Here is a 12,792-nt window from a genome sequence, read left to right as displayed (position 1 = left end):
TATTCTTGATCAGCATCAATACCGACAATAATATATTCTTTACAGACTCCACAATTTTCCTTTTACGAGAAAACAGATAACATAGAAGCAGATACAGATACAGACACAGATAAGCGCCTAGATCTCAGAGACCATTGGAGCTAAAGGAACAAAATTTTTCGTACAGATGCAAGTAAACAGATAACACAGAGTGTCTTAACGCCCGTGGGCGTTAAATTTTGTGTCATAAGGCCCTCGGGCCTTATGTTGGATTTGTCTTGTTATCAGCATAAGTACCATTTAGGTGTAAATAAGAGGGATATTGTGAAGAATTACGTTTAGAGTTAATAAACTTAAAAAATTGTTTAGGATCTCGTTTAAAGTTGAGCTTATATTTCTTTGGACGTTGACATGCAATGACTGCATCTTTCAAGAGGCGATGCAGTTACCGCACCGTCAAGTGCCCCGTCTGAAACCAGCAGAAGGCTGTTACGCGAGCACGCAGAAAAGATAGCTATTAGACTAATATTCGAGGAAAATTAGCACTAAACTTACTAAGAAACTAAGCATGCAATCAAAATTCAAATGCCTCTACAATTACTAGTTACTAGAACGGTGTGTAAGGATTAGTAATTTAATAAGAGGAAGAGAATTAGTGGTGGATATAATATGGTAGAGGGAATTAATAATAATCCGAGCATAAGACTCTAAACGGTTCATGCAAGGAATAATTCGATCTACAAAGTGGAAGGAACAACGGTATTAAATTTCTAGGAAGTCTAATAGGAATCGTGAAGTTTATGCGGCTCAAGAGATCAGGGCTGTCTATGTCACCCCTGATCAAGTTGTGCATAAAAATCACACCAAGCATTTTTCTACGGTTAACTAAGGATGGGAGGTTTACTAATAGCAGTCTACTAGAGTAAGAAGGGAGGCTTACGAAAGCAACGGACACGTTCAGGTGGCCTACTCGACCATATAAAAACCATTGGCTAATTACCGCATGGAATCGGGCGGCTTAGGAACATCCCAGATGGATGGTGGAATAACTGAGAAGTTTTCGGAATGACAAAACCTTTCTGACCATCTCCGAAATGGATGGTCGCCAGTGGGAATAGAATATAAGCCTCAGTCGTTTCTTTTCATTAAAACAGTGGTAAGGAGAGGAGTCCCAACCCAATATATAAACTGATTAACATTAAAAAATGATATATTTGTCGATTAATTGTGTTCATTACAATAAACAGTTGATATAATGCCTATAAAACATGCTTGAAAGCAGTGATCGGCACGAACATATTCAAGCAGGCAGAACAAAACATTAGTTTGGTGTCAACCAATGTTATACACACATGTACCTGAGCGTCAGTGCATTTCCAATGTTCATAGGATAGGGCCATACCAATGGTTTTAAAGTCGTAAAACAAATATACAAAATATTATTATTAGTGAACCGCATTTAAATAATTAAAATGTCCTACATTTCTTTTTAGGACCCACAATTCCTTAACGTAATACAAAACTATTCGACTTATCCACGGGGCTCAACAAAAACGAAATGTACAGTTAGTGATAACTTTCGGCATCAGCTGCAGTCTCTAATAGATGTTCTTCAGAGTACAAAACCATGGTAAGTTCTTGTACCTTACCGAAGTGTACTATGATGTTATTTAGTACGAACGAGTGCAAACGTTGTTTCGCGTTCGTTTTTAAGTGCTCTAGTTTTTACAAATTTTTGTTATCGATATGATTCATTTTAATCAAAATGAAGGCAGAAAATGTGAGATTTAAGAAGATCAAGAAATCTTAGATGTAAGACCTGTGTATTTAACATGTCTTACGAGCTGTGAGTAACAGCATGCATATTGCAAATTAAATTGCAAATGGTAAAAAAATTAATTTTTTGTCCGTATCCCGCTGTTCTGTTACGCGCATGTTACGAACACAGTCTGTGCTGTTACGCTCACATTTGTGCTCTTATGAGCAAAAATGTATTTCCCGCCAACGTTCCGATAACCGAATCAGACTGCGTCAGCTATTTCCACGAAAATGAAAAGTGTTGTTTGGTCAAACTCTTTTCACGAAACAAAACTCGGATGACCATCGTAAAATAGATAGCCTACGCTCACTTTGTATAATTACTCTCCCAATCATTGTAGAGTCTCTCTTATGCGCAGTGCCCAAGCACTAAGATTTGTAATAAATAGTTATTGCCTAACGCTCAAACGTATCCATCCTTCCATCCATCGGACGGCTAACGCATATACAAAATTTAATTCGTTTGCTAAAAACTAACACACCACCATCCGTGAATAAACATTAATGCGGAAAACGCGCCGTGTTCAAACAAGTGTTGTTGCCTGAAGTATTATATCCGAGCCGAATTTGAGGTTGGTAATGTTGTAAAATTTATGCTAGTGCATCAATTACTCATCTATTTTTTCATTTTGCTATTTCGATTTCGGATTTTTTTTTCGGCTTGATTGATTCGGAAAATTATATAAAATCAATTAGGCAAAAACTATTTCTTTAAATATGTGAAAATTAAATGAAAATTTGATTTTTACTAATAAGAATGGGACAGCTTCCTTCCCCTGGTTACACCTTTGAAGATAACTTTACTATGGCGTTCCAGCATGTTTTAATTTAAATTACTTTCTCGGCTCTTTACAGGTATGTTCGTTGCATAAAACCCAATTCACTGAAGCTGGAAAATAACTACAATCACGCTTTAGTTCTTGATCAACTAAAATATCTTGGAATTTTGGATATTATTCGTATAAGAAGAGAAGGATTTCCGGTACATTTAAGCATTACAGACTTTATTTTGAAGTATAAATGCCTAATGCAAAATAAATCCTATTCCTGCACCCGTAATTATGTTGCTCATATATTAGAAAATCTTAATGTTCCCAGCTCGGAATGGCAAATCGGAAAATCAAAGGTTTTTCTTCGGTCTATTGCATATGAGCCTTTGGAAGAAAAACGAAAAAACTTAATTTTTAATAATGCAATCATAATACAAAAACACTGGAAACGGTTTTACTGTTTTAAATCATTTTTAATTATTAAAATGGCTGCTCTGAAAATACAACACGCGTATAGAGGATGGAAATTAAGAATTCGATTTATAAGAATGCGACGAAGTGCAATTGTAATACAAAGTCGATTACGAGGAGTTTTTGCCAGAGAGGTAAGAGAGAGGTGGCCTAAACCATTTTAAACGAAGTATTCTATTTTATTTAAATTGTACTGCTCACAGAAGTAATATGTTCCGGCTTTAGAACATGTTTGTTATTCTGCGAATATCACAGTCAAATCATAAGTATAAAAAAGAAGTGAAATAACGTCTTACATTGTGCTGCGGCACTCATTAATTCTCTTTTTATACCCGATACTCAAAATGAGTATAGGGGTATATTAGATTTGTGGTAAAAGTGGATGTGTGTAACGTCCAGAAGGAATCGTTTCCGACCCCATAAAGTATATATATTCTTGATCAGCATCAATAGCCGAGTCGATTGAGCCCTGTCTGTCTGTCCGTCCCTATTAGCGCCTAGTGCTCAAAGACTGTAAGAGCAAGAGCAACGTGTTTTGGATCCAGACTTCTGTGATATGTCACTGCTACAAGAATATTTCAAAACTTTGTCCCGCCCACTTCCACCCGTACAAAGGACGAAAATCTGTGGCATCCACAATTTTACAGATACGAGAAAACCAAAAACGCAGAATCGTGGAGAATGCCCATATCTTCTAGACTGCAGAATATGAATTGGATCGTATCATTATTATAGCCAGAATCAGAAAGCAATTTCATTTTTTCTCTTTCTAACACACACGTAGCATAGCCGGCTTTGCTTAGCGCAAAACATTAGCGCCTAGATCTCACAGACTATAAAAGCTAGAGCCACCAAATTTGTGATCCACACTCCTGAGATATCGGACCTTGACAAGTTTGTTTCAAAATTTCGCCACACATCTTCCGCCCAGGACGAAAATCTGGGGGTATCCACAAATCTCAGAGACTATTAACGCACTCCTGTTAGATCTCACTATAAAACGTATGTCTCAGAACTTCGCCCAAAAGGAACAAATCAATTTGCAGTGGCTACGCAGCTCACGACGTCACGCTCAGACTGACTTTCTGTCTCTCTTTGTCGTGTTGTTTAATATTAGCGGCGTCTGCGGAGGAGAGCCATACTGACTAAATGTAGTACCATATAAATGTAGAGTTGCGTTCTCCGCAGCAACTCACAACGTTCCCCCTCATTCTATCTTATGTTATCTATTTTAATGCACTTATTGAGAAATCTTTAAAGCATTGAAAATCTTTATTATGGCTGCACCATCATAATTCATAAGAAAAGCACTAAACGCTTCAGTCTGTAACTTGCAGTTGGTAGCTTGTGCACAAAAAAAGGGAGATAACGCATATCTGCGGAAAATTTAAAAATGATGAAGCATTGAAGCAGTTTAGTTAACATGCCCAACCCTTGAATAAAATATTTTCGAGAATTGTTGTCGAAATCACAAGTTTGACTGTAAAGATAAGAGCGCAACTTATCATTGTTTTGGTCTTTTGGTTCAGTAAATTTCCATATGCATTCCATGGAGAATGTTTTGTTATAGGGCGCATACCATAGCCTATATCCCAGTGTGCTTTCATTAAGGGGCAATACATTTAAATGCAAACGGTCCTCCTTGATTAATACTATGTCTTGTACACAGAGATTGTCCTTCCGTTTGAAGAACATCGATCTTCGTTGCAAACTCGATGGGCTCGATCCGCTGTCCAGATTGACCAGGTGTTTATACTAGAGCCCTGCAGAATTACACAGCCAAAATATTCTCTGGTGCCGTTTTTTCAAAACTAAATTATAAAGCATCATTCTCTATAAGAGTTTAACTCACTGTTTGATAAATGTTTAATTCACAGGTAGCAGCTGCGTTAAGGGAATTGCGACGAGTAGATGAGGAAATGAAAAGGCGTGATCAAATATTTGACAAAGTTTCTGAAGTTCACTCAGATGCTATTGAAGACTGTGAGAGGTATTTAAAAATTCTTGCATTTTATAACACTACTTATATCTCTCTATTATATAACAAAAATTTGGGTAGTCGTCGTCCGAAATTTTACTCATATCGGCTCGAGGAGAGTGTGGCGGGGGCGCCACACGAGCAATATTTGGCAATATTAGTATGCATTCAAAACACATGTGTTCAGAAAACTTTAGCTTGGCGTCTAATATTCCACCAAGATTATCTATCAGTGTAATTCTCGCGAGAGAACCACCGCATAGGGTATAGGAAGCCAACAAAGGGCTAGAACGATGAAGTGTCATAACGTTGCTTTTCGAGTCATTAAAGTGTAACAAATTTACACAAAACCATGACTGAAAATTATTAAGATTATACTAGAAGCAGAGTTTAACATCATCCGCATACATACATGTAAGTACTCGAGAGTATGTTAATACCGAAGGCAAGTCATTTATAAAGAGGGTGAAAAGTAACGGGGCTAAATGGCAGCCCTGAGGTATTCCCTTGACTGGTTAAGAGAGGGAGTTTTTGAAGAGGACACTTTGCGAACTTGGAACAAAGGTAGCTAGAAATCCATCTCAGGATGAAATGGTTTAAAGAGTCGAATGCTTTATTAAAATCGGTGTAAATAAAATCCGTCTATAAGTTACCTTGAAAGCCTTTAATGATGAAAGAGGTTAGAGATTACCAATTTGTGGTGGTTTTTCGCCGCCTAAAAAATTACGTTGGAGATATAAGTGACTCATCTCAAACATTTTGGGAATAGCGGATATCTCTGCAATATTTTGGTTTTTTTTTTTTTTTTTTTTTTTGCGTCAGACTTGCTACATTTTTTATGGAGAGGTATTATAAAGGATTCCAGATCGGGGGGAAACATAAAGAATCAATGGTCAGGGTGAATAGTTTAAGCAACGGCGGAACCTCGGCGTAGTACTTAAAACCGGACCCGGTGAAAAAACTGGCTTAACTAGCCGAAGATTATGAAGCAGTTCGCTTTCATTTAGCAAGGGACTGAAAATGCCGCTCGACCTCGGTAAACCATATGGCTGAACAGAGTAGCTTTCCTCAGAAAAGGCGGTTTGGAAAAATTGGGCAAAAAGATCGGCGATTGCCAGATCATTATTTGTCGACACTTATCAGTCACACCAAATATGATGTTATTAGGAAATACCCAATCCCTACGGACGCAGATAGCGCTGGAAGAAAGATGTAAAGTTCGAATGGACAGCCTTTGAACCCCTTAAAACATCATTGATGAATCCAACTTTACTACAATACCCCGATTTTAGCAAAGAATTTTGCATAATCACAGATTCTAGAAAAGAGGCATGTGGAGCCGTCTTAACTCGAAACTATAATGGCCTTCAATTACCTGTAGCATATGTATCCCGTAGTTTCACTAAAGGTGAAAGTAATAAGCCAACCACAGAAGAGCTATCAGCAATTCATTGGGCGATTAATCACTTCCAACCATATATATATGGTAGACATTTCACAGCCAAAACAGACCACAGAGCTGGGTTATATTTTAATATGCTAAATCACGAAAAAAAAATGCAATCCAATCAGAGCGATACATAGTATAGCTGCCATAGGCTACCATTGGCCAAGTATCGTATTTTTTAACTTTGACCTCAAGTCGGATCCTCTAACGTTGTCGAATCGGGCTGAAACTTTTTATTTTATTGTTTTATAACATGGAACATTTTTCGACCCTGAGACTTTTGATTCCGACACATTTTTTTCGCCCATACAAATAGGCGCAAGCCTAATATATATATAAACTGAGAGCTTTGTCATACATATACGCAAAAATATACAATCTTTCAAATTTCTTTTCATATTTTTCAGGATGGTACAAAACGAAATAAATAAATTGGCCAATATGTCTGAAAATGTACATTTATCCGTGACTAAGATATTGGTCGACAATAATGCCTCCGAAAAGCTTTCAACAGAACTTTCAAACTTGCAAGACACCGTTGACTTAGACAATATATTTGCCTTTTTAAGTGAAGTTACAGAGAATACGCCCCCTAACCCACTTATCGAGGAAATAAATAACAAAATGAATCACTTAGTTCAAGATCTTGACGACGAAGTAAGTAAACATATTTATTCCTCTTTGTATGTTACTGTCAATATTAATATTAATATATTACAAATATTTGGTTTTTTTGGTCACAACCTCAAACTTTGATAAAAAATAATTGGGCAACACTAATTTACATTTTGGTCACAGCTGTCACTTGTCCATTTGTTTATCAGACCATCGGTATTCATATACATCGGTTACATATAAAGCAGTGGTTGAGCTACTGAGTTTTTTCATCACCGTAGTTTGCGATATACTTAATAATATGTCGATGGTTGTTTAGTTTAACATGGTTTATTGTGGCGGATAGTATATAATAAATATAGCGGCAAAACGATCGCGAAAAGTATGCTGATGCGATACCGATAGTGAGATTTAGCGACGAGTAAGTTGAAGAGGCGGGATCAGTTCAAGACTGTGTTTGATTGAAAATCAATAAAGCGAAGTGCGAGAAGTGAGTGCTACATCAAGATTAAATTCAAATTGTCCGTGCAAATGGCAAACGAGGTTTTGACTAGAACGCGACAGATCGAGAGAGCGAGTGCCAAAGCGAAGGAAAGAAAGAAAGGCGGGAGTTGCCGTTTGCGAGAATATATATATAACTACATATGCAGATGACAATGTGGTACAGTCTGGATAGTGCTAATGGCGACCACTAGCTATAATGGATTATTAGCGAAAATTGGGATGCGTAACCCAAAACTGGCTGTTGTGCGTGTAAAAGACTATATTTTGCAGCTAAAAGCCGAAATGTTTAAAATGACCATTTTATGGTGCTGTTTATCTATGAACAACCAAATTATTTGTGAATAAATAAAGTGTTCGTTATGGTAAATGTATGATCGAAACAACAACGCTAACAACGGTGGTAGGATTATTCTGAGGACTGTGGCAACGGTAGTTGCGACATAGTTGAGAGACAGATCGTTTATATACGCCTGATGCTGTTTTAACGGTGGCGACTCTGACTCTGACTCTGACTAAACTTTCCGCTCCAGGGTGAACTTCTATTATCCTTTCCAGCTTTCACTCGTTGGATGACAGTAGGTCATCCTTGACAATAACTAGATCGCTGACTTGTAGATTGATGTAGATGTCGCTACTTTCTGATGTGATCCGAACTGCAACGATTCAAAAATTGCCGTATCAGTTTCTTTCCTTACAAAAATTGGACTGTGACTAGAACATCTCTTGTCGGTACATCCGGCGGTTAGCGCTTAGTAGACATAATGGCCTGGAATTTAAACAGGCTTCAATATGTGTTAGCACACTACAAAGTTGTTCGTAGGTCATTTTATATCCTGAAAAGGGTCGATAGAGATGTGTTTTGACAGACTTTACATTTGCCTCCCAAAAGCCTCCGAAATTAGGACTATGAGGTGGATTACAATGCCATTGGACGTGTGGGGCCGCTAAAGCAGATATTGCAGTTGTGGGTAGCTCTCGTTTCTCTTATTTGCCAGGTTTGAAGAGCCTAGTCGGCACCAATGAAGTTTGTGTCGCAGTCGCTATACATGTGTTGATAGTAGCCCCGACGCACGATGAAACGATGTAGAGCCAAGGGAAAGTGTTCGGTGGTTAAGCCCGTGACCGCGTCAAGATGAATTGCCTTTGCAGCCAAACAGGTAAAAAACTGCGATATACGCCTTGTAGCTTGTGTGCCCACGAAATCTGAATGCTTGAATTTCGAACGACCTGTATAGTCCACTCCGGTGGCGATGAATGCACGAGTTGGAGGATTGACTCTAGGTAGGGCAAGATTAGCTATTAATTGTGCTGCTGGTTTCGGCCGGTGACGAAAACATCGGACGCATTGTTGAAAAATGCGTTGGACAGTTGGTTTTCCGTTGACTATCCAGAATTTGTGTCGAATTGTGGCCAGCGTTAATTCAGGGACGCCGTGGAGTGCTGGGCGTTGTGTATTATGCACGACGAGATCGGTAAAGGGATTATGATTGGGAATAATAATTATTCGCTGGCTCATTGGAAGGTGCCTTGCATTTCTGAGTGGTCCTCTGACTCGTAAGATTTGTTGGTCATCTAGAAATGGGGACAATTAACACAGCTTGTGTGTGCCCGATAGTGCCTTGTTTGCCTTCAACCTCGATATTTCTATCGCGTAGACTTTAAAGCTTTGTCCAGAAAGTTTGTCCAATTTGTTGCCAGATACCCTGTTCAGTCTTGGTTCAAATGTTGTAAACTACCAATAAACACGTACACACTTTACAAAAACCAGAAACACACTATTAGACTTATTTTTTGTTGACAGCACCGAAAAATTGTTACTCTATGATCAACTCACAGTGCCAGGGTATTCAAAACATGTCCTTATTTTCATGACCTACGACATCAATCCTGACTACCATGACTATGTTACCTTCTATAGAGACTTTAGGAACATTGACCTTGGAAAACTAGACACTGACATTAACATGCTCGACTTGGGAGTCCCGGCAAATTATAAACATTGCTGTAATTCCGAGCCTAGAGTAGATTGAGATATGTACCCCACCCAAGATCGCTTCTTTACAGTGTTATGTTAGACCTCAAGTTAAAGTGTTCCGAACACATTTCTACCATGGTAAATAAGGCCATGGGCGTGCTTGGGTTTATAAAGAGGTGGTCAAAGGAATTTGACGACCCCTATATAAGAAAGACTCTCTATACGTCGCTCGTTCGTCCGACCTTAGAATACGGCTCCTGTGTATGGTGCCCTCAGTACAAAGTACACCACGACCGTATAGAATCAGTACAGAAAAACTTTCTACTCTTTGCTCTGTGGGGCCTTAACTGGGATGAAGGTGTGAGACTCCCATCTTACTCTAGTAGACTGCTATTAGTAAACCTCCCATCCTTAGTTAACCGTAGAAAAATGCTTGGTGTGATTTTTATGCACAACTTGATCAGGGGTGAAATAGACAGCCCTAATCTGTTGAGCCGCATAAACTTCACGATTCCTATTAGACTTACTAGAAATTGTATACCGTTGTTCCTTCCACTTTGTAGATCGAATTATTCCTTGCATGAACCGTTTAGGGTCTTCACTTTCCAGACCAGGACTGGAATGTTGAAAAAATGAAATCGATTTATATCTCCGGCAAGCAATAAGAACACACTGCCCACTAAAGATGGCTTCAGCTTGATTACCGTAAAGGAATATTTTGTATTCACGAAACGACCACGACAAATCCTGTCTCCAATCTGCTACTGAGAAATCTAGCAATCCTTTAACATTTACTTTCGCCACTTTTTGCCTACTTCAAAGGTTATCTAATTTACTCAGTAAATAAATAAATCATCATAGAAAATTAATATACATTGTTTTTTAATTTTAGATAGAAGTTTGTATGCAGAAGGAGTCAGCTCTTGTTGAACGTGATCAGGGAAAATCTATAACTAGTAAGGGCGTTCCATCACTTCCAGAACCAACAATGCCACCACCGCCACCGCCTGTAACTACAAGTGAAATAAATACTCTTAAAAATGAATTAAAACCTGAGCCAATATATGAAGCAGTAAAACCTGCGGATTTAGGATCTTCGACGAATGTGGCAAAAAGTGACATGAATATACTTGGCGGGCAATCAAATAAAGAAAGAAAGACGGAGATTATTATACCTTCGTCTCCTTTATTGGTAAAATTTCATATTGGTGATGAACGAGAACAAAGAAGAAAACAAAGAGTTGAAAAGAAACTTCAAGAGCTACACTGTAATGGGGAAAATCAAAAAGAGATATTTAGCGATGATTCCCATTACAATATGGTAGAGTTTGCTGAAAATTATTTCAATCAACATGAACTTTTACTTGATGGTACGCTAATGTCTACATTAACTCGAAAAGGGAAAAAAAATTCTGACACAATTTCTAAGAATGAAATGATCGCATTTTCGAAATCTGATAAAATCCCAACATCACATATTCATATGTTTGATCCAGAAAATGTTATACTGGCCTGTAATATTTTTCGAGTAAGTACATTCTTATTTTCATTTTTTTTTGTAAATTCTTGATGTCTAACAACTATAAGCTGAAATATACAGACATAAAGAAAAAGTTGCTTTGCTCTCTCTCGTTATTTTAAGTAGCATTATAGTGATAATTATTAGTGATAATTAATAAATTAGTGATAATCGATTCAGACTAATTCGACTAGTTGGGGGTGATTGAGATTCCAAGCTTTTTTGACACCTATTAATTTCCAACAATAAAAAGAGAACTGATTGCTTGCTAGGGCCAGATAGGTAAGAGGTATGCAACCGATGCGCAGAGGGGTTAGCATGGAACTAAAAGACGAAGGCGGCAGATCAAAAGTGATTGCCGAAGTGGCGGCGGCAGAGAGCCCCTTTAGCGGGAGAGCGGAGCAGCTCTGCAAACCATCAACGCTTGCAAAACATAGGCGGCTCACTCTGCTCATACAATAACAATTACAATGCTTAAATTTACTTCCTAATTCATTCTTCGGCGGCTGACCCTTATCCTTATCATCCTTATCATCCTTATCAAAAAAATATATTCTTTATGGGCGTTTCAAATTTCACTCACTAAGATTTTTCTCTTTTTAGGAATTATGGAAATATATGCGTGGTGAGCTGAATGCAGAGCGAGAGCTTCAAATTATTCAATATATTATTGGACTGGGCATTGAAAGAGAAGATATACGTGACGAAATATTTGTACAATGCATTCGACAATCCACCAATAATCCAAATGTAGAATGGACTGATCGAATATGGTTGCTAATGTGTCTTCTAATTGTCGCTTTTCAGCCAAGTAAATTGTTATTCAGGTAATTTATTATTTAGCTGAAGTAAAACGTTTTTATAACAACACCAAGGGTTGCATTTCGCAGTCAAGAATTAGAAAAAAATACATTTTTTTTCATTTTAAACCTGTAGCGCCATTTGGCGTATGATCTGTATTATAATGGTTATTAGGATCGAATCTTATGAAGTCTAGTGTAAGTTAGGCTAGGGAAAAGCGGGAGCGCAAAAAAAGCTCACTCTCTCGCTCTTGGCGAATTCGCGCCGCTTTGCCACCGTAGGTAATGCGGCAGGTCCCCCCCTCATTGGGGGGGAGCGCAGCAGCTCTGCAGAATGTCAACGTTTGCACAACATAGGCGGCTCAATATGCTCAAACAATAACAATGCTTAAACTTACGGTTTTTCTTCGGCTGCTGACCCGAACAGTCCAATTTGGCCACATCCATGTTTCAGATCGGAGATCCGGCTGATGTTAATTTGCATAGTGAAGGTTTTGGAAAAGAGTACTCTCTGTTCTTGTTTCCTGGAGACTCGCAATGTTTCTTCAGCAAAATGCAAAAGGATAGTGGAAATTCAAAGTACGAGGATGTAATCTACTAATTTAGGCCTACATATATCCTAATTTTTGTATCGTGCAAAGTACGAAATGACTGTCGCACAGTGTAATTAAGCTCTCTGGATTTTATGATCAACATGTAACAGATAATTCTGTCTTATTTTCAATAGCCATGAATCAGTATTGATGCTATGCCTCATAAATCAGTTGTCTTTTCATAGCGTAAGTTGTTTCAAGCTAAATGTAGCATTTCATAGTAAGTCGAAAGAAAAATAATTGGAGTGCTAGTTTAAGTCTCTTAGTTCGATATTAAAAGGATATTTTAAAATATTCAATAATATTATATTATTTTAACACAT

General features: G+C 38.0%; 1 protein-coding gene across 3 annotated transcripts in view; it reads left to right on the top strand.

Moving 5' to 3' along the window:
- Positions 1-12,792, top strand: part of LOC6591733 (unconventional myosin-VIIa) — a 51,137-nt gene that overhangs the window by 22,600 nt on the left and 15,745 nt on the right. For all 3 annotated transcript variants that reach the window (XM_026990896.1, XM_026990893.1, XM_002016775.2), the window contains exons 9-14: positions 1,473-1,609; positions 2,653-3,172; positions 4,916-5,028; positions 6,871-7,120; positions 10,450-11,085; positions 11,680-11,903. In XM_026990896.1, coding sequence (XP_026846697.1) covers positions 1,473-1,609; positions 2,653-3,172; positions 4,916-5,028; positions 6,871-7,120; positions 10,450-11,085; positions 11,680-11,903 — 1,880 coding nt within the window. The remainder of the gene's footprint in view (positions 1-1,472; positions 1,610-2,652; positions 3,173-4,915; positions 5,029-6,870; positions 7,121-10,449; positions 11,086-11,679; positions 11,904-12,792) is intronic.

This window comes from Drosophila persimilis, unplaced genomic scaffold (genome assembly GCF_003286085.1).
Source record: "Drosophila persimilis strain 14011-0111.01,24,50 unplaced genomic scaffold, DperRS2 tig00000000-arrow-pilon, whole genome shotgun sequence".
NCBI classification, from domain to species: Eukaryota; Metazoa; Arthropoda; class Insecta; order Diptera; family Drosophilidae; genus Drosophila; species Drosophila persimilis.
Note: the sequence above shows the minus strand (reverse complement) of the source record. Positions and strands in the feature narration are given on the sequence as shown.